At 41.4% G+C, this 22209-nt stretch overlaps 1 protein-coding gene across 3 annotated transcripts in view; it reads left to right on the top strand.

Annotated features, from left to right (window-relative positions):
• AMPH (amphiphysin) overlaps positions 1-4795 on the top strand; it is a gene marked incomplete at its 5' end in the record, with an annotated part of 190479 nt that extends 185684 nt beyond the window's left edge. For all 3 annotated transcript variants that reach the window (XM_082662331.1, XM_082662330.1, XM_082662329.1), the window contains 2 exons: positions 566-667; positions 4348-4795. In XM_082662331.1, coding sequence (XP_082518457.1) covers positions 566-667; positions 4348-4455 — 210 coding nt within the window. In that variant the 3' untranslated portion in view covers positions 4456-4795. The remainder of the gene's footprint in view (positions 1-565; positions 668-4347) is intronic.
• Positions 4796-22209: the final 17414 nt, after the last annotated feature.

The following is a 22209-nucleotide window of genomic DNA, read 5'->3' as shown; positions in this document are numbered from 1 at the left end:
ATTTCAGTTAAAAACCAGAAAAAGAGAGAAGGGAAAGAAACAGATTGTCATGGTAAGGTAAGATAGGGAAGGAAGTTTGCTTATAAAGAAATTGATCACAGGCTTAATTAGTAATTCCTATATAACATGCAGGCTCTCAATTATTATTTTACAGAAGCTGGGGTTAGAGGAACTTTTCACTAGGTATCTTTACTTCAGGTTAAAAAACAAACAGTAACAAAACATTGATGATAATACAATGCAAATCTCTAACAAAAATATGATGTATTAAAATTTCATTAATGCGCTACATTTTAGTTCTTGCAGAAGGCATTGCTTTACTAAATATACATTCCAGTGGCCTCAGTATCAGTCTGTAAGACTCGGATATTTTAAGTAAACAGAGATTAGGATTTCTTTTCTGTCTTCAGCGGCCTTCTTCCTTGGGGTGTGACTCATCTTCATCCTATTTTATCCAGCTTGGAGATGCTTCTTAGAGAGCCTGCTGATAATCTGGCTGAGACACTTTAATTTTACATCTCCTTTTCTTTCTAAAATGAATCGGTTCTCTTACAATCTCTTGCAGGTGGAAACACTGCATGATTTCGAGGCAGCAAATTCTGATGAGCTTACCTTACAAAGGGGTGACGTGGTGTTGGTGGTGCCCTCAGATTCGGAAGCTGACCAGGTAAAGGATGAGAGTGGAAAGTACTGCAGGCTGTATTGGTTTTTCCTGAGAGTCAGTTGGGCACAGTGACTTCCTAAAGACGTTTCTACCTTCTGAGATGCTGTGTGACAGCTCTGAAAAGGGCTTAAGGTCACAGCATCACTAACTAGATTTTTAGGACACTTCTTTTGGGATGCCACTGGGATGCTATTATATATATATTTTTTTAATACAAATAGATGACAAAGCATAAATTACCAATATCAGGCAAAAGTGTCTAGGTATCTGAAAATCATTAAACACCTCATTATAAACTTAGGAAAATATGTAAAATATATATCAAATATATTTTATACTTGTAAAATATATTATAAAATATAAATTTATATATATATTTGCATTAACCATAAGTTATCTTTTAAAGAAATAAAGAGAAAAAAAGCTAGTCTTTTATATTTACCAACATGTTTGCCATTTTCAGTGCTCTGATTTCTTCCTATAGATCTGAGTCCTAGAGTGCTGATCTAGCAGTAAATCCTCTCAGCATTTGTTTACATGATGTTTATTTGTTGCCTTTATTCATGTTCATTTTTAAAGATTTTTCACTAGAGGAAGAATTCTGAGTTGGGTTTTTTTTTCTTTCAACTCTTTAAAGATGTTACTCCATTGTTTTCTGCTCTCTCCGATTTATATTAGAAGTCAGCTGTAATTTGTTTAACCTTGTCTCTCAGGATACACTGTGTACTCAGTATACACTGTGTATACTCAGTATACACCTGAGTACTTTTTAGAATTTCTCTGTATCTTTGGTTTTCATCAGTTCAGCTCTAATGTGCTTAGGTGTTATTTTTTTATAGGTTTCATGCTTGGGGTTCATGAGCTCCTTAGACTTGTATCTTGATTTTTTTTTTTATTACATTCGGAAGATTTTTGGCTATTATTTCCTAATTTTTCGCTCTCTTTCACCTCTTTTTCCTCTGTCTCCAACTATATATATGTTGGACTTCTTGATGTCTAAGACTCTGGGTTTTTTGTTCAGTATTTACTCCTCTTTGTACTCACATTGGATAATTTCCATTGATCTCCTTTGAGTACAGTGAGCCTTCTGCTGTGTTGAATTTGTTGTTAATCTGATCTTGGGAATTTTTAATTTCAGATATTACTTACACAGGTCTACAATTTCTATGTTTTCTTTTATATAGTTTCTGTTTTTTGCTGAGGTTTTCCCATCTATTCTCATTATTACCATCTTTCAGTTTAAGTACTTGAACCGAGTTACAATAGCTGCTTTAAATTTCTTAGTAGTTCTCTCTTTCAAGATAGTAGTTCTGGGCTTCCCTGGTGGCGCAGTGGTTGAGAGTCCGCCTCCCGATGCAGGGAACGTGGGTTCGTGCCCCGGTCCGGGAGGATCCCCCATGCCGTGGAGCGGCTGGGCCCGTGAGTCATGGCCGCTGCGCCTGCACGTCCGGAGCCTGTGCTCTGCAACAGGAGAGGCCACAGCAGTGAGAGGCCCGCGTACCGAAGATAGTAATTCTCTCTTTCAAGATATTCTCCATAAAAGTGCTCCTCTGAATGCCCTGCGTCACCCAGACTGAGGCTGATCCTCAGGGAGAAAGCTCATTAACAGATCTCACCCAATGCAGTTTCAAGGGTCAAATATCCCCCAATTTCTACCTGCTTTTGGTCATTCTCAGTGCCTTCACATAGTTGTTATACATACACAACTCCGTTATTTGTCAGATTCTAATATATAAACTTATATTTTATAGCTGTCTTTTCTAAGTATAAATAGTTGCATTTCTGTATGCATATGTATATATAACTACATATAAATATATAGTTGTTCTAGTGTTCATAACTGTTCTATGCAAAAGCATTTGTCTGATACCAGCTATTTTGCCACTACCAAAACTGTAAATCTTTAGTCTACCCCATGTTTTAAGCAGTTAAAGTTTAATTTTCTATATTTTCCTCGCTAAAGATTGATATTAACTATGATTCTTCACTTGATAAGTTGCATTTTGAATGTATGTGTTGGAATATATCTTGATTATGGCTTTGTGCCAGCCCTTTATTTTTATTTTTATTGCAACTATTTTAAAATGCGTGACTCCACTCGGCTGCATTAGATTTTTCACCTGCTGTAAATAAAGTCAAATATAGACACTTGAGGGGAAAATATGACCTTTTATATGTCTACTAGAGGTTTAGAAAATATTTAGTTATCATCTTTTGCTCTAAGTATAACTTTGTCCTTCGCATACATAACATCATAATTTTCTAGAGGACACTTTTCCTCGTCAGCTAGGATTTTATCAGTTATTTTATTGAATCATTTTTTTTCTCAGTGTTATTTTTTTCTGCCTTCAGATATTGGCCTGTCTAAATGCTTATATTTCTTGTCTATATAGCAGCATCAGTTTATGGTCTCAGATTATATCAAAGGGAATGTATTCAGCTTCTTTATTTAATTTTTGAGACCTTGTTTTATCTGATGTACTTGAACTATATTGGGGATTGGTTCAGATTAAATCCGGCTATCCCTCATTTTAAGTGAGATCTCTTTCCTGCATTGGTTAACATAATAAAGGCAGTCATTTCCTTCTCATTTCACTTCATACGGTCTGTGTGTTTAAAATAGATCCTTCAACTCAGCTTTTCCCAGCTAGACTCTGCTTATCTGCAGAAGGCCAAGGGCAGATGGCAACCTCTGTCTCTCAGTTTTACGTTTGGTCTCCCGTGCTGTATGACCGTGCACGGATGGGTTCTTTAAACTTTCCGTGGTTAACTATCTTCACTTTTGTGAGGGCACGCCTATATGATAGAGAAATGTTTCTGAGGAGTAATTTACAAAGACTCTACAAATGTTGCCAGCGAGAATGTCATGACATCAAACAGCTTTGTAGTTTATATAAACTTGAAAAACAACAAACACGATAGTGATATCAGGCGACACATATCGAGCTGTTAGTATTTGGTAAGCCTTGTATATGGTGGTTTATTTCAGTAACATGATACGAGCTGGCAGACAGAGTTCCTTCTTATAAGCAAGTGGTTGAGGATGAAATAAAAGACCTTCCATGGCCTTGTCAGCACTATATTCCAGCCCACTGGTCCTCAAGCCTTTTTTTCACTGTGATCCACAGGACAGGAAATGGTCCTGTGTGTGATGTTTTCACCCGGTGTTCCTCTCTTTGCACTGGCTATAACCCTTCCTTCCTCCCTCCCTCCCTCCCTCCCTCCCTCCCTCCCACACTGCTCGGCTTGTGGGATCTTAGTTCCCTGACCAGGGTTTGAACCCCGGCCCTCGGCAGTGAGAGCACGCAGTCCTAACCACTGGACTGCCAGGGAATTCCCTGCACTGGCTATAATTCTAATTCTTTCCTCTTCCTTAAGGACTTACGTCATAATCCAGTTAGCATCAATTAACTATACTTTATACAAAATTATAATATTAATATTAACCTTCAATTAACAATATACATAAAACAATTTCAAATGTTTACTCCTTTTTTTTTTTTTAACTAACAACTTACTTGGGACAAGCCTTCCCCCTGAGCTCAGCACACCTGTTTACATGTAATGCATCATCCTCGTGCAGGACCACAATGCTCATTAAACCCATTATTTTATTAATCTTTGGCAATGCAGATTTTTCCAGTAGTTTGTTGGACTCTGAAAGCGCTGTCTTTGTCTTGCAGGATGCAGGCTGGCTGGTAGGCGTGAAGGAATCAGACTGGCTTCAGTACAGAGACCTCGCCACATACAAAGGCCTCTTTCCAGAGAACTTCACCCGGCGCCTGGATTAGGGCCAAAAGTATTGTAGAAAGAGCCTGATTACTGGGTTTTTAAACCTTTGTGAAAACCTGAAGAGTTCACTTTTGCTATGACACTCAGTGATTTGCAGACCAATGCCAGACAAAGTTTGGGAGGCTATGTCAATGAAGCATGTGTGCAAACAAATGTTTAGAGGGAAAAAAAGCAAGTAAATTAAGGAAAAAGTCTTCACTGGTTCCCACGTTCTTGCTAACAGGTTTGTCTGTGCTTTGTCCAAGCTGTGGAGACTTGTATACTCGACCCCCTCCCACCAGTTCTAAAGTAGCTTTCTCCAGACCAGAACCTTAATTGCTCTGCACCAAGTGTATGGTATTGAGTGGCTTCCCTGCAGAAGACGTGATGAATTGTCCTGTAATACGAGATTATCTATTCCCCTGTGCAGGTGTGAGCACGTGCTCTCTCTCTCTCTCCCTGTCACGTTTACTGTGTTTAAAACGAAACTGCTGCAAAAGTTGTCACTGTTCTTTACCAGCACCTCTCTCTATATATATATGGACACACAGTCACACGAGCTGTTTCTCATCACTCCTGGATCTATGTGTATGCACAAGGCTACAGATACATAGTTGCGCTCTCTCCTTTCCATTGTAGCTTTTAGCCTCTTGTGTGTCATTGATACATGCGTTGCTCTCATTCCGTCTGGAATCACAGTTGCAGTTTTGCCTCTGGGCAAAAGCAGCCATCCCATTGCCAAAACGGTGGACAGTATCTGTGTTCGGAATGTGCATTCTTCAGGATGGGATGACTAACGGCACGTCGGAGCTGCTGCCCCTTTGGAGAAAGCAGAGTCTGATGATCTGGATGTCCGGCCACCAGGACTGGAGGTGGGCGAGTGGGGATTAGCAGCTAAATTGTCTTAATTTCTGCCTTTCTGAGACTGGCTGGCTGATGATCGGGGCATTTCAATCCACCCCCAAAGAACACGATTTCAAAAAGCTCCTATATATTTCCACCTCTTTTTATTGATGCAACTCATCTTCACCGATCGTCCGAAAATAAGATATAGATGATGTATGCTGTATCCACAAATCATCTGTAACGAGTCTGTTTTCAGTGCTGTGTCATTCCAAATAAACCTTGGGTAATCTCCAGCAATGACCTTGACTCCTTCTGATGAGTCATTTGTTATGGAAAGCTTGTTTCATTCGGGTACACTGCTTGAAACAGTCTACATTGGAGTTGTTATTTGTGCAGAAATATGCTTGTTCCTCCGGGTTGTGCTCCACAGCCCGCCTCCCTTCCGCAAACCCCTGCATCCCAGTCATTGCTGGTCACTTGGTGGTCCCTGCTGCCTGGCCATCACTACAGCACAAATAACAGCTTTCAGTGGAGGCCCCTCCGAGGTGCCGACTGTCGCTGCCCTAGTCTGTGTATCACAGAAATCTGACGACGTCCGTAATCAGCAGTTTCTTCTCACACCAGCCTCATTTTTTTTGGTTACTTTTCTTTCTGACATGTTTATGTTTGGAGGTACCTACAAAAAAATAGATTAGATGACATAGAAGAGTCAGTTCACTGGACCATTGTCTATAGAAGAGAATTCTTAAAACCCTTTCAGTTGATTTAGACCCTTTTCTGCTAGTATAATTGTACTCAATATAAGCTGATCTAGAATGGGTGTTATTAGAATTTTAAATTTGGTATGTATTCGTGATTCATGATTTCATTTCTCCTGGTGGATTACTCACTTGGACGCTTAGTGGGTGGTTAAGTGTTGATAGAGAAACAGCTATTGTCGACCCAAGATTTTTCCAGGGGCTGATTTCCAGGGAAACTGGATCCTCATGAAAGGCCTTGACCCAGGAAGCCCTATCCTAGCCTCCTCTTCATCTTTTAAGATTTCTCTTACAAATCGAGTAGGACTCAGACCTTCAGACAGATCAGAGGACCTTCACAAAGTCAGATATGGAAGCCTATACAACCTACTTGGCATTCCTGCCAATTCCACATATAGACTGAGTGACGTATATAGTTTCAGGGCAAAGCCCTCAGACAATTTGGATTTTTAATAATATCTCAGTGTGACCATGCTGTCACACTGCTTCCACCTGGGCCAGCTCTTTCTGACCAAGCCAGGACAGCTTTTGAGTGAGCCAGAACCCCACATCCATGGGCTTCCGTGGAAAGAGTATGCAGGTTCAGAATTCTGAGCCCTCTCATTACCTAAAAAAGCCCAAACTCAATCTACTAGAAAAACCCAGCATGGCCCCATGGTCCATTCTGATGGCCCATTCAAGAAAAAACCTTGGGAAACTTTAAGAAGTCAATGAGTTTAAAGATGACTGAAACTCAGTGCTTTATTTCACACAAAAATGCATGAACACCTCAAAGCCTGAGAAATAACTGATTTGCCTTGCTAGGACTCTCCTGCTCTTTTCAAAGGAGCCCAAGCTGCTTTCTGGTTTTTACTTGGAACCCAACTAAAGACTTTATGAACGCTGTGTACCAGACCTCGGACATGAGCTGGTCACACAGTTGTCTTGGGTGGTGGTGTAGCTGCTGTCTTCCCAGCATGATACATAATAGCATCCAAGTCCTAGGACTTGGATTAATGGCATCAGACATTGGTAGCTGCGTGGAGGAGATGTTGACCAGTATCCTCTTCGCAAACTTAGAGATCTGAGAGCCGTGCACTTCTACTCATCCTCGACTCCACAGCAGGACCACGACTGGACAAACCTTAGCTGTTCAGGGCAGCCTTCCTCGAGGTATAGAGGGTTTGATACTTTTTCATAATAACCAATAAAATATGCTAAAATAAGCTTAATAGTCCATCCAAATATTGGGTGGGTCAAAAAGTTCGTTTTACGGAAAACCCGAGTGAACTTTTCAGCCAACCCAAGAGTTAGTGGCTCATTGGCTATCCTTTGTTAGGATTGCGTACTGGGAACACATACTGACTTTTTCCATTGAAGGGGTAATTGAGACACACCCCTTAATTCTATGCAGATTGAGAGGCAGGCTAGGTACCTTGAAACTCTTTCAAAGGCTATCTAAACTCACTTTCTTAAAATCCAGTTAATTCCCAGTCCCCTGTGGTCTCAGGTCCAACACTGAGGTTGCCTCATTTTTATAGGTTGGATCAAGGTCACGTGCTTATTCCTACTCCTCTGTACCCACCAGGGTGCGTCTGCCATTTGCTCTGGGAAAACACCTCCTGATACCTTTTAGTGCCATGAAAGCCAGTGCAGGAGCGCCTGGCCTACGGCACGTTGCCACACGGCTGACACCCTTACACCCTCTCCCTGTTAATAGATAGCATCAGACTCAGTGTCCTTACGCTCTGCTCTCCAAAAACCGGCCAGTGACCACCAGGTGATTTCTGCGACATCTGATGATGCCGCCAGACTTCTCCAAACTCTCTGTAAGGTTCCAAGGGACTCATTTTCCTTGTTTTCTTGCTTCTTCCAATGGCTGCTGGAGTGGGGCGGCGGGGCAGGGCAGCATCAGTCTCCCTCTCTCTAGGTCTGTACACCCGCTGTCCAGAGCATGTTTCCCTGGAGGGTCCCATTACTGCTTCCAAGTCTGCATGGTCATTCATTAAACATCTGTAAGGCTCATGCTAAGTGTCAGGTCCTGTGCACTGGACCACATGGACTGAGACCTTGCGCTCAAGGAACTGCTCTCAAAACCCCACTGCAGCCCACCACTGAGGGGTCCCCCTCTTCAGAGCTCTGGGCCTGGAAATGTGAGGTCTCGCCTCTGCCATTCCTTTTCCAGATTCCAAGCACCTGCCTTTGTTTCTTTTCTCAAAGTGTCATGCAGTCTTGCGCCTTAATCCCTGCTACCGCATCTGGGAGTGGTCCTTAGCCCTGCCAAGGAAGACTTTTGGTGCTTGTCGTCCCACTATCTCCCTGCTTCCCTTCTTCCTAGTTTATCCTCCACTCCCCAGACCATTTACCTACACTGATGTCAAAGGGTTAGCACTCCCCTCTTGGTCTCCCTCCCTCCCTCTCTCTCTCTCTCTCTCTCTCTCTCTCTCTCTCTCTCACACACACACACACACACACACACACACACACACACACACACACTAATGAGGAACACTGTTGTATGACACGCGGAATCCCCATGCCTCTGCTTGGCTTTCAAAGCCCTGCACGTCTTTACCGATGCTTGTCTTCTGCTTCCATCAGAGGACCTTCCTCACTGGTACATCCTGCCCTCCCGCTGCACCTCTACCCTTTGCTCACTGCACTGCAACCTCCTCCTGAAATGCCCGCCCCTCCTGTCTGCCTCTGCAATGCTCCCTCCCTCCAGGCACAGATTAAGTCCCATCTCCTGGACAAAGCTTTCTCGCCAGTTCACTCCTCTGCCCACACCTGTTCGGCTCATTGAATTTAGTGTAAAAAGGATATCAGTTAGCCCTTTGTTTCCCCCACTAACTGAAAACTCTCTACCAACCTTCTCAGTATTCCGAGTCTGCTCCAGGACCTTATACACAAATGCACCAAGCAAAGGAACAAGGTACTGAGTGATGGATTAATTCAGGGAAGCCCAGAAACTCCAATCCCCAATCTGAAATTCACTATAAGAAAGTACCCAAAGTATATGGCCAAAAAATGGTTTGACTACAAAATTGAGAATTTCTATCTAATGAATGATGCTTGAGACAAAATCAGTAGAGAGATGATAGATTTGCTGAGAATATTCATGACAGCCGAAAGTCACAAAAGGTAAGTATCTTATAAGTTTAAGATACTTATATCTTTAAGATAAATATCTTAAACTTATTCAAGTCAACAAAAAACTAATAATTAGTATTATCTTAATACAATTTTAATAATTCACTTATGTTTGTTATTTATCTTTGTATTTATAATATTAATAAATTACTTGTAATAGTAAGTATAATATACATATTATGTAATAATATACAGTATTATTATATATTATAGTATATTATTATATAATATATAGTATATAATAACTAACATTTATCGCATGTCTATTATTTACCAGACACCCACCTAAGTGTTCTGCAAGTATTAATCTTCATTTCTGTGAGGTAGTTGCTGTTTTTCCCTTTTGTAAATGAGGCTAAGGTACAGTGAGTGACATGAAGGAACTTCCTCCAGGTCACACAGCCAATAAACAGCAGGGCCAGGCTATAGCCTAGGCATCCTGGCTCTAACATAGGTTTGCCCCTCTGCTGTCCACCCTTCTTTTTGCTCTGTATTAAGGACTTGAATAGGCAAGGCTCTGGAGGAGACACTTGAGTGGATACCAGGCATAAAAGGAAACCTTCAGCTTCCTAATAATCAGACCAGTGCCAATAATCTCATAGACTAGTGAGATGCTGCTTGGTAGCCAGCAGGTTGGTGAAAATTAAAATGTCAGCTAACATAGCACTGACGGTATTTAGTGAACATGTGTATGTGTAGTCCCTGTGACCTACAACCCTGGGGTTACATTCCCAGGGAATTGCTTACTCTGAGCATGAAGAGATCCTCTGAGGTGTCAGTCACTGCATAGCTGGGGATGGCCAGGAGCGGGCAGCAGGTGAGATGCTGGTCCCTGGGGGATGGATGCAGCGAGCTGTGAAGAGCTGTAAACCAGGTGAGCAGACAGATGTACAGACACAGGCAGGTAAGGTTGCTGTGCCATTTATATCAATGCAAAAATACATTCTTCACAAATGATACCCTAGTTTCCCCAGATACATAAGCTTGAAGGGCATAACAGATCAAGCATCTATGGAGGAACTGGAATAGGGAAAGAAGGGGAAAAAAGAATAAAATAAATAACAAATACGTAAAACTATGTAACATGACTGGTACAGATTAATGGTGATAGTGTGCTCTACACTGAGAAATATGACACACACAAAAATGAGAATGAAGGTTAAAAAATACACAAAACCCAAAAAGCAATCAGAAAATATATACCATGGAGAAACTCAGAGAATGCTAATTCCAGGACAAGCCATCAAAACCTCATATTTGAGCTTTGAGACTTAATTGTCGACAACCTATCTCCCCTCAATCTCAAGAATGGTTTCAAATGGTAAATTAAGATCAGGTTAACCCAAGGGGAATTGGTTCATTTTCTTCGGTGGTTGTGGACAACCCAACTTTTTCCTTCTTCAGGGAAAATTCAGGTACACTGGCTACCAACAGATGTCTAGCTGGACCTGGCCATGGTGCACTAGTCATGGAGTTGACCTCACCTTCAAGGCAATGTTCTCCTCCAAGACAATTAAAGCAAACCCAGAATGAGAATGCTCCTGCATTTAAAAACTGGAGTCAGCTATTGACACAAGCCTTTGGGGGTCTCTGTGAAATGAAAATGAAAGAAGTGAGAATCTAGTTTTTAGCCAAGATGTTTTCCAAACCATAGTCAACTACCATGTCCCTCAGAGACAGGCATACTGAGTATGTTGTTGATAATCCTTTTGGTTTTTAAAAACCATGAAACATTACAACACTTTAAAATTATAAATAAACTTGAAGCATGAGGGTGGTACAGACAGATGGCAAATTCTAAATATCTCCAAGAGAATTCTATTTTGTAGGCATATTTAGATTTACTGAAGGTCTTCTCTCTTAGTTTCTCAACAGAGCCAGAACCAATTACCTATGATAATCAGCATAATTCAGCTCTGGGTATGTACTGTAGTCATGTGTGTGTGTGCACCTGTGTGTGCACGTGTGTGTGTGCGTGCACGTGAGCACGTTGGGCTCTCTCCATGCCTCAACGTTTGCATCTTTTCTAGGTGCCATATTTGAGCATTTCCTTTGCACTGGCTTGGGACAAGTTTGCTGGAGGAAGTACTTTCTGTAGTGGTCAGGCTGGGTAACAAAGCCAGTGACTATATATACCCTCACAATACACTTAGGAATTAATGGGGTTTTGCAAAGGAACTTACTCAGAATAAAAGTTTTCTAGAGCAGTTATTGTCAAGAGGAAGCAAACAACATGCATTATTATTACATCAAAGCCAACATGATAAGATTTCATCTTTTGCATCCTGCCACACCTGTTATTTCAACAACTGGAGTGTCAATTCAGTTCAGAATCACAAATTATTGGAATTGGAAGAGACCAAAAACATCACCCTCTCCTCTCATTTTGAGGCTGGGGAAATGGGGGCCTTGCAAGGAGGAGTCGCTTGCTTAAAAATACCAAGCATATTAGGAATACAATTGGAAAAACAAGTTTTCTGCCTTGCATTCCAGGGCACTTTCATTCATCATGCTGAGTCTTTGCTGTTAACAGACATCACTTACTGGGGCTCTGATGCAGGGGAATATAACATGTGTGACATATCTCCTATGGCCAAAAGGGGGCGCTAGAAGTTAGCGTAAGTGAATGCATCCAAATACTACTGCACTTTGTAAGCAGGAAGCACGAATTGAGAACAGATCCGATGTACAGTAACCCCACAATTTGCATTAAAGTGAAACAGTCCAGTGAGGAGACAAATTAATTCCTGAATCATAAACAGCCAAGCATGTTACTTAGGGCACAGGCTCTGGAGACTGGCTGACTTGGCTCAAATTCTTGGTGTGTCTTTATTCCCTAGGCAACCTCGAGTAAGTTACCTAACCTCTCTAAGCCTCTGTTTCATCTGTAAAATGGGCATAAGTATGCTTTTATGCTTGCAAAGGAGGGACAAGTATGTACAATGTTTCACATTCAATAAAGGGTATTTGTTATCATTTAATGGATCAATGATTTCTGTTACAACCTCAAGAAAATTAGGCTTTTTAAAAGGCCATCAACTATTAACTCAGAAGTGTTAGAAGAAATTTCTTTTACTTTTTGAGGTCAACCACGTCAATGAATATAGGTTCTTCAAGAATATCTTATAGTCTTTGTGTGTTGGTGTGTGAGAGTTATTCTTGAGTTTCCGTAATATTTCTGAAATTTTCTTCATGGTCCCTTGCATATTATAATTTAAAAAGACATCATATATACATATGTGTGTGTGTATATATATATATATATATATACATATATATATCACCTTTATGTATTGAACAGATGTTGGCACAGGCTTTGTAATTTGTTAGACTTGGGTTTGAATCCAGGCTCCATTACCTACTTCTTAAATGACCCTGAGCAGAATGGCCATCATTAAAAAAATCTAAAAATAATAAATGCAGGAGAGGGTATGGAGAAAAGGGAACCCTCTTGCACTGTTGGTGGGAATGTAAATTGATACAGCCACTATGGAGGACAATATGGAGGTTCCTTAAAAGACTAAAAATAGAACTACTATATGACCCAGCAATCCCACTACTGGGCATATACCCTGAGAAAACCATAATTCAAAAGGATACATGTACCCCAATGTTCATTGCAGCACTATTTACAATAGCCAGGACATGGAAGCAACCTAAGTGTCCATCAACAGATGAATGGATAAAGAAGATATGGTACATATATACAATGGAATATTACTCAGCCATAAAAAGAAACGAAATTGAGTTATCTGTAGTGAGGTGGATGGACCCAGAGACTGTCATACAGAGTGAAGTAAGTCAGGAAGAGAAAAACAAATACCATATGCTGACACATATATATGGAATCTAAAAAAAAATAAAAAGGTTCCAAAGAACCTAGGGGCAAGACAGGAATAAAGACACAGACATAGAGAATGGACTTGAGGACACGGGGAGGGGGAAGTGTAAGCTGGGGTGAAGTGAGAGAGTGGCATGGACATATATACACTACCAAATGTAAAATAGATAGCTAGTGGGAAGCAGCTGCATAGCACAGGGAGATCAGCTCGGTGCTTTGTGACCACCTAGAGGGGTGGGATAGGGAGGGAGGGTGGGAGGGAGACGCAAGAGGGAGGGGATATGGGGATATATGTATACGTATAGCTGATTCACTTTGTTATAAAGCAGAAACTAACACACCACTGTAAAGCAGTTATACTCCAATAAAGATGTAAAAAAAAAAAAGATCCCGAGCAGATGAAATGTTTTAAGATTCTGATTCTCTCATCTGTCAAATGTGGTTGAATATAAGTACTTTGAAGTATTATTACAAGGATTAAAATGTTATAAGAATTAAATGGTACTTAAGATCAACTTAGATAGTATTTATTTAAAAAACAACTTGACACAATCCCTGGCACAGGGTGGACAGCATAACCAGAGTAAACACCATTGTTCCCATTTACAGTGACTTGCCCAAGGACACACATCCTTCAAGCGGCAGTTCTTGGATTCCAGCTGTCATTCTATCTTTTCCAAAGCAATATAGCCTCACAGAATTACAAGGTCTCATGTCGGACTCCGCAAATGTCCCTATTTGGTGACTCTGTCCTGAGAAGGACCATCTCCCCTCAGCCCACTGTTGATGGGGTTACGTTGCTGTCTGTCCAGAGAGCCGGGGACCCCAGGCAGAGCCCCAGGACGGGACCATTCACCTGACAAGGAAGTCTGGAAGGCTGGCAGCCATGTGGAGTTTATCTGAGCCAGCAGTGTCCCCTCCTTTCGTCTGAACATATCAGAACCTGTCACTTTCAAATGAAACCTTCTGATGAACCAGAGACTAAACCCTTAATTCCTTAAAAATACCCTAAACAGGTGAAATATCTTGGGGTTAGAGAAAGAAAACCAGACTGAAAGGAAACTCAGGAATCCAGAAAGAGGAAATCCTGTTTCACAGACGAGAAACTGGGATTTGGTATATCATCCAGGTAGCCAAGGGGGAAGACATAAACCTGAAATTTAAATGGAAGCAACCAAACTGGAATGGAGTCTCCAGACCCTGAAGGTGGTCAGTAGCACCCTATGCTGTAGGTGTGTGTGGGTAACTGAGCAGATGTAAGCAGGCTGATGAACCGAAGTCTCTCCAGCTGGTTACAGAAGTTCTCTGTGGGCCCAATGATGCATAACCCAGCCCAGATCACCCTCCTTCTTTCCTCACCAGCTCTGGCCTGCCACCTCTCTGGAGTTATGGAAGATTTCTTTTCTTTTTTTTAAACATCTTTATTGGGGTATAATTGCTTTACAATGGTGTGTTAGTCTCTGCTTTATAACAAAGTGAATCAGTTATACATACACATATGTTCCCATATCTCTTCCCTCTTGCATCTCCCTCCCTCCCACCCTCTCTATCCCACCCCTCCAGGCGGTCACAAAGCACTGAGCTGATATCCCTCTGCTATGCGGCTGATTTCTTCTGTGAAAGGCAGTGGGAGAAAAGAGAGAATAAATACCACGATCACGGCATTGTCACCCCATCTCCCCATTAGACAGCTCTCCACGGTTAGATGCCCTATCTTTGCATCTTTATTACATCCAAAGAACTTAGCATAATGCCTTGCATGTCATGGCAGATTCATGAATACCGTTTGGAAAAATGAGTCCCGTCAGAGTTCTAAGGTGGCCGTCTGTGTGGTCTATAGTAAGCTGGAGGAGCTTGAACTACTGACTTGGAGAGGGTGTAATAGCAGGTGGTGAGAAACACTCCTTCACAATGAGGAAAGAGCCATGTCACTGTCACCAATAGGAAGTTCGACTTGATTGACTCAGCCAAGCCCCACTGGTCTGAAACTATTCTCAGCAGCGCTTCCAGGCTGTCCTGGAGGAGAGCACAGTTCCTGCAGACATGCCGTCACTGTTCCACGTGCTCGCTCTGACAGTCCTTGGGGCTTGTAAGTTGTTTTCTTCCCCTAATAGCCTTTGACCAATATTCTCTAATTTTGTCATTTTACAAAATTCCAAGGTTCTGGTTTATTTACTCTCCTCCTTTTTTTTTTTTTTTCCAGTATGTGTGTATGGTGCAGGTCATCTAGAGCAACCTCAACTCTCCACTACCAAAAAGCTGTCAAAAACAGCCCGCCTGGAATGCGTGGTATCTGGTGTAACCATTTCTAAAATGTCTGTATATTGGTATCAAGAAAGACCTGGCGAAGCCATGCAGCATCTGCTACATATTTTACCTAACAACACCGTCAGAAGAGACTCAGACGTTACACTGGGCAAGTTTGAGGCAGACAAGAAACCCGAAACTTCTACGTCGACCCTCACCATTCACAATGTACAGGAACAAGACGCGGCCACCTACTATTGTGCCCTCTGGGAAGTGCACAGTAGCAGACATTAGAGTCACGTCATTCAATAAATGATCCTTGGGTTTTTTTTTTTTAACATCTTTATTGGAGTATAATTGCTTTACAGCAGTGTGTTAGTTTCTGCTTTATAACAAAGTGAATCAGCTATACATGAACATATATCCCCATATCTCCTCCCTCTTGCGTCTCCTTCCCACCCTCCCTATCCCGCCCCTATAGGTGGTCACAAAAATCATTGGGTTTTCATTCACTATTGTGAGTTAGGAAACCACAGTTACCACCTGTATGCTTCTGTACAGTTTTCTAGATCAACTTTTATATAGGTGACTCTATGTGACGTGGCCAAATCCTATATTTTCTTAGAGGAAGCTTTCAGAAGTATGTGCAAATAACCAGGGTTATGTTTTCAGGGAATCATCTTGCTCTCAACAGGCTTTCCCAGGGCACCCATGTTTATTTATCTGAGTCAATCTCCACTACTCACTCTTTTATTTTCTGCCAAGATATATATACCACGTTATCTGTGACATTTTCTTGTATGAGTCAGTTTGTATTTCATTAGTGTTTTTTATGATCTACTTATCTCCTTGGATTAAAATAATGGATATTAGATTGAATGCTAATCATTTTCTCTTTTTTGACCACACCATGGCTGCGGGACCAGGGATCGAACCCAGGCCCTCTGCAGTGGAAGTGCAGAGTCTTAACCACTGAACTGCCAGGGAAGTCCCTAAATGCTATTCATTTTCCTAGAGGCTAAAATGTAGCAAACACACCATGATATAACCACAAGCAGGGCTGACTGCAAAATAAATATATCAAATTCATGCCCTGGAATGGTGATATTTGATTTTGCACAAAACTTATAAATGCTGCTACTTATTGAGTCCAAGTTAAAGTCTACTTTGGATTGAGGTTTGGGGAGTCTTGCATTTTCTGGCTTAAGATTCCATTTATCCCACAATAAGTGTGTGACACTTTGAGCCAAGCGTTGTGCACAGCAGACATTGCAAATCTCATATGCTTTGTCAAAGCTGGAGGTCACTTCTGTAGAGCCCCCTTTCTGCTGCTGGGCTGCCACTCCCCAGTGAAATGACAGTCTCCAACTTAACTACGGTTCAGGGTTATAAGTCTCCCAGGAATGCTGGTTACTTCTAGCTCAGCTCATGGTTTATAATTTTTGTTGTTTTGCCATGATGAAACAAATATGATTTTTGTTTTCTTCAAATGTATCTTATATAAAACAAATGAAAGTAGATTTGCTCTGGTTAAAAGAATGGAGGAATAAATAATTCTTAGGTTTGTTGTCTCAAATAGCTCTTACATTTTCTGATTCTTCAATAGTCAACAATTATCTGGCTACAGATAGGGTGTAGCCAAGCGGTGAAGACCTTGGCCTCTTGTATCCGAGAGACCTAGGTCTGACTTGGGCTCTGACATTTACTAGCTATGTGACAAGGCCGATCGCTGCTATCGCCCATTTCCTCACCTGTAAAATAGAGGTCCTCCTGGTTGTGTGAGCGTTCCTGAGATGACACATATTAAGGATTTGGTCCAGTGCTCAGTATACTGTGAGAACTCAGTAAACGTTAGCTAGTAACAAATGAAACAAAGAAAGTAACGATGAGGGCAGCTATACGTACAGGAACACACACACACACACACACACACACACACACACACACACACACCTCTGTATATCCAGGTCTTAGCATCACATCTGTCATAGTGTGGCTGACTTACAGTTTAGTTAAAGAGAGATTAGCTAGCTACAAAGAAAGCCTGTTGAAAAGCCATCCCCAATCAATTTCAATCTAAGTTTCCAATCACAGGTCCCTAGTACCCTTAAGGCACACACAGGTGAGATTGACAGTGGTCTTGCTTATGGAGCAACAAGCCTTATGGGAGGAAAACAAGTCTATATCTGGAGTCACTTACTCCTCCTGCCTTCTTCTTTAGGTTAAAGTGAACTTCATCAAGGACACTTTGGCAGCACACACCAAAGGCAAACCAGCCCGAGGCAAACCAGCCCCGTCCTAAGTAAACATTGGCAATTAAATGGTGCATAGAACATGGAAAGCATTTGATTAGCATGTACAGTACTGAATACAGAAGGGGCTCAATTAATGTCTGTTGAAGTGAGGTCTATATTTCCATTATTATTGAGGTGTTTGCATTACCCGATGGGTGGATGGGGGAATTTGTACAGATGGATGCCTGAAATCTCCTGATGACTTTGACTCAACTTAACTTTCTCTCACAGCTGAGGTGGGTGATTCACAATGACTTTGAGTAATAGAACCAACATTATATTATCGAATTAATGCTGAGTAAAGTCTAGGAAAACCTTAAAAATCATAAATCATATCATATCATATCATCTACTGCTAACTCCCTGTACATACTAGTACTGTGGGAATAGTGATGTCTGTTCACTAAGTGTCAACTTGGAAAAACCACAATTCTGAAAATTGCTAGGCCCACCTGGAAATCCATTTGATTCTTTTGTCTTGGGTGATCTTTACTTTCAGCCCTGAGAATGGGTTTAGAGCATCAGCCCAAGGTAGAGGAAAGGGTGCTAATTTGCAATGGTCACCTCTGGAGGTTGGGATCATGGATAATTTTTTTCTATGTCACTTCTGTGGCCCCTATATTGTCTAATAGAAAACTTCTATTACTTTTGAATTTTATTTCAAAATTTATTTTTAAAAAGAATTCACATGTTTCATAATATTAAAAACACCTGGGAAATTTTTGAGCACTTAGAGAAACATGAAATTTGATGGTTAGAGAGGCCTGTAATGGGCTCTGTCTTGACCATTTTTTTTCTCCCCTCTTCTCTAACAACTTTTGCTTCTTTACAAAATGAAATCTTGTTTTCTCTCTTGATTCCCAGTGATCCTGTCTGGCAAGTGAGAGACAGTGTTAATGCTCAGTGTGGCTTATTGGGCTTAAATGTCTTTTTTTACCTTATTATAGACACTAAGTAGTACAGATAGTGCCAAAAATATGCAGTTTTCTTATTAACACTGTGCTACGATGTTCTTGCTTTCTTTACTTCTGTTTTGTCCAGATGCAGATGCCGTGATGAGCAAAAACTTCACACTTCATTGCACAGGAGGGGTTTCTGTCTGCAAGGTTGTTTGGCACTCCTATTGCCTGAGAACGTGATCTTCTACCTCTCATGGAATGTTGCTAGAAAATCAGCCTCATGTGATCTTCACCTGGAGAGTAGGGAGAAGATAGACTTTCGACCGGCTGTCGACGCAGAAGGCTAACCCCTATGGATTCCACTAATGGGCACATTGGAAATCGTTGATTTCCATTTAATTTCGGCCGATGGAATTTGAAGTTCAAAGAAACCATGGCTGTGTCACCTGACAAAAGCATTCCTTCCTTGGGCACTAGGATTTCCAAGCCCTGAGGAAATAACAAAGAAACACATGCTCCTCTCTACGAAGTTTATCAACTAGAAAGCACAGAATTTAATGATACTTTCTCAACACCCATCCAGTTTCCTGTTTTCTTACTGAAGGAGCAGTGGCACATCCTGTTCTGTTAGGGACAGGATCTTAGTGGCTTTGTGAAAAGTGAAATGAAACAAGCTTGATGAAACCTTCTTCTTACTCTTCAACTTATATTACTTATTTGGGGGCAAACATAACCCACTTTATTTGACCACGTGCTTGATTTCTTCCTTTTGCTCTTCCAGATTGACTGTCCACTTCTCTTAACTGTCCTGTATGCTTTACGAGTCAGACCTTCATGGACTAGGTTAATGGTCTTATCTCTGGTTGCTGTTTGGGAGACTGGAAAGTGGGCAGAGAGTGAGGTCAGGGCTCCCTCCCTGACAGGTGGCCTTGAATTGGCTGCGTTCTTCTCCAGGGGCCAAGTATAGTGACATCTAACTCATAGCCAGAAGGTTTATGTCCAGGAACCAAAAGGTGAAAGTGCATGTGGACATTCCTTTTTATACCAATTTACCCAGTGGAGGGATGTGTTTCGTCTGCTCACACCCTGGGAGTTTCTCTCCTCCTTTTCCTGGGCCTCTTCCCTATCTGCTGCTTATCCTTTTTGGGCACTCAGCCTGGGCAGACAGGATGTATGGCTACAAATGTTCATCTGTTCTTCACTCATGCTGGGAACATAAATTTGTTTCCCTATTTCTCAGATATGGTGAGGATTTTTTAATAAAGTAAATTCCAGTGAGATAAGTCAGACAGAGGAAGACAAATACTCTATGTTATCACTTGTATGTGGAATCTGAAAAATAAAACAAAAGAATGTGAATAACAAAATAGCAACAGACTCACAGGTATAGAGAACAAACTAGTGGTTACCAGTGTGGAGAGGGAGGTGGGGAGGGTAAGATAGGGGGATGGATTTAAGAGATACAAGCTACTATGTACAGAATAATAAGCAAGAGCACAGAGAAACAGAGCTATTGTTTTGCAATAACTTTAAATGGAGTATAATCTATAAAAATACTGAATCACTATGTTGTACACCTGAGGAAAGCATAATATAGCAAATCAACTATACTTCAAGAAAAAATAGAATTACCCATGCCACCAAAGAAAAAGTAATGTCTTATTTCTTGATTATTTTGCTTTTGGTTGGAAATGCTATTCCAATTGAAGCAAATGAAAATATTTAATAGCAGAAAGGAAACATATGTTTTCACTGTAGGGTATCCAGATATAACTTTCCATACCACACAGGAGCTGAAACCAAATCAGGCTTTGAGTCAGATATTTACTTGAAAAAAACCCTTATTTAAGGTCAGTTATAATCAAAGAATTGCAACCACAGAGTAAATAAAATTCACAAAAGAAGATGAAATGAAGACCCAATATAATGGGCCCTGGGAACCTACAGTATCATTAGAGCCAAGACAATGAGCAAAAACACCCCTTATCATGACTTGTGACCACATCCTTCCCCACATGGAGCAACCTTGGTCCCAAGTCCAGATCTCAGCCCTGGCTAGACCTCAGCCTCAGCCTGCAGCACTTCCTGTGCTTCTCAGGTTGATGCCTCATATCAAAGGAAAGAGGAAAGGGAGTCTGATGGCTATCAGTTGTACCCCTACAGATGTTAATAACTGTGCCCCCAAAAGTCTGGTTTGACATCATTTCCTGTAGACATGGGTTCCTATTTAGAGAATATGTATGTTGAAATGGCCTGATTATCTCAGAGAGAAGAAAAGGCAAGGTGCATTATTTCATTTCCCAGAGATTTTCAGTAATTGTGAAAAGCTCAGGCCAAAGGTACTGACAATGAACATAACAGAATTTACATCCATTTAGCTCCCAATGGCTGCCAGATAATGTGTTAGATGTCATATGTTAGATGTCATATGTCATTCAGAAGCTTATGTGATTAAAAACTCTGCAAATAAGCATGTTTCATGGAAGAAGGAATTGATGCTTAGACAGAGGCAGCGATCAGTCCAAAAAAAGAGTCCATGCTGTTTCAATTGTACTATTGGGCCACTTTGAATACCCTTAGTGTTTACTAACTTTATAAGAATATACTTTGGCATTTGTGAGCAAATATGGATTGTCCCAGACCTATCTCCCTGCCTGGCAGAGCCTGATCAGGACAGAATGAGTAGCCACTCAAGAGGTCATGGCTAGAAAGTCACCTTGGGGCACATCTTAAAGAGCTTTGTTTCTGTACAGTCTGCCCTAGGACCCTTCGCCCCTAGGGGAAGGTAAAAGTCTAAGAAAATCATCTATCTTCTATGTTTTATGAATTTAATTTAGCAAGAAATATCATAGACTGGGTACATAAAGAGGGCTCAAAACTCCATAGCCTGGACTTAAAGAACAATCATATTGTGCAATGAGGGTAATACTTTGGAAATTTGTAGGCAGCATATTTTTGCTCTCCTACATAAATCATGTCACCTGTAGTCCTTCTTCTGTTAACACTAAACCATGAGGTTACCACCCATGGAAGGAGATAGTGGCTGTGCTCAGAAACAGCTCCCTTTTTGCTTCTTTTATTTTATCTATTTCCCCCAGGTTTATTGAGATAAAATTGATATACAAGATTGTGTAAGTTTAAGGGGTACAACATGTGGAATCAATAGTGGTAGGTTAAGTTCTGATTATTGTACCAGCCAATTGAGCGGAAGAGACCAGCAGGACAAAGAGCTGGAAGTTGATGAGAACACAAGGGGGGCGGGAGGATGACCATAAGAATTCACACTCTTCCTATGTGTAGTGATACCCTCTGGGGGACGAGAGGAAGGAAGAGAGAGGAGCAAAAAAGATAAAGGATGTACCAAAAGGGACCGAAGTAACCTGAAGGAGACCATTCTAAAATAGCAGAGACTAGGGCTTCCCTGGTGGCGCAGTGGTTGAGACTCCACCTGCCAATGCAGGGGACATGGGTTCGTGCCCCGGTCTGGGAAGATCCCACATGCCGCGGAGTGGCTGGGCCCGTGAGCCATGGCCGCTGAGCCTGCGCGTCCGGAGCCTGTGCTCCACAACGGGCGAGGCCACAACAGTGAGAGGCCCGCGTACCGCAAAAAAATAAAAAAATAATAAAAAAAATAAAATAGCAGAGACTATTCTAAGTTGCTAAGTTTAGTACCTTCTTCCAGTGTCAGAATGAGGAAGAGATACATCAGTTATACACAGTAATGATGCTCCCATACCACACACACGCACTGAGTGGTGGC

Source organism: Grampus griseus (assembly GCF_964374135.1).
Source record: "Grampus griseus genome assembly, chromosome: 9".
Taxonomy (NCBI): Eukaryota; Metazoa; Chordata; class Mammalia; order Artiodactyla; family Delphinidae; genus Grampus; species Grampus griseus.
The sequence above is the reverse complement of the archived record's forward strand: the minus strand, read 5'-3'. Positions and strand labels throughout refer to the sequence as shown.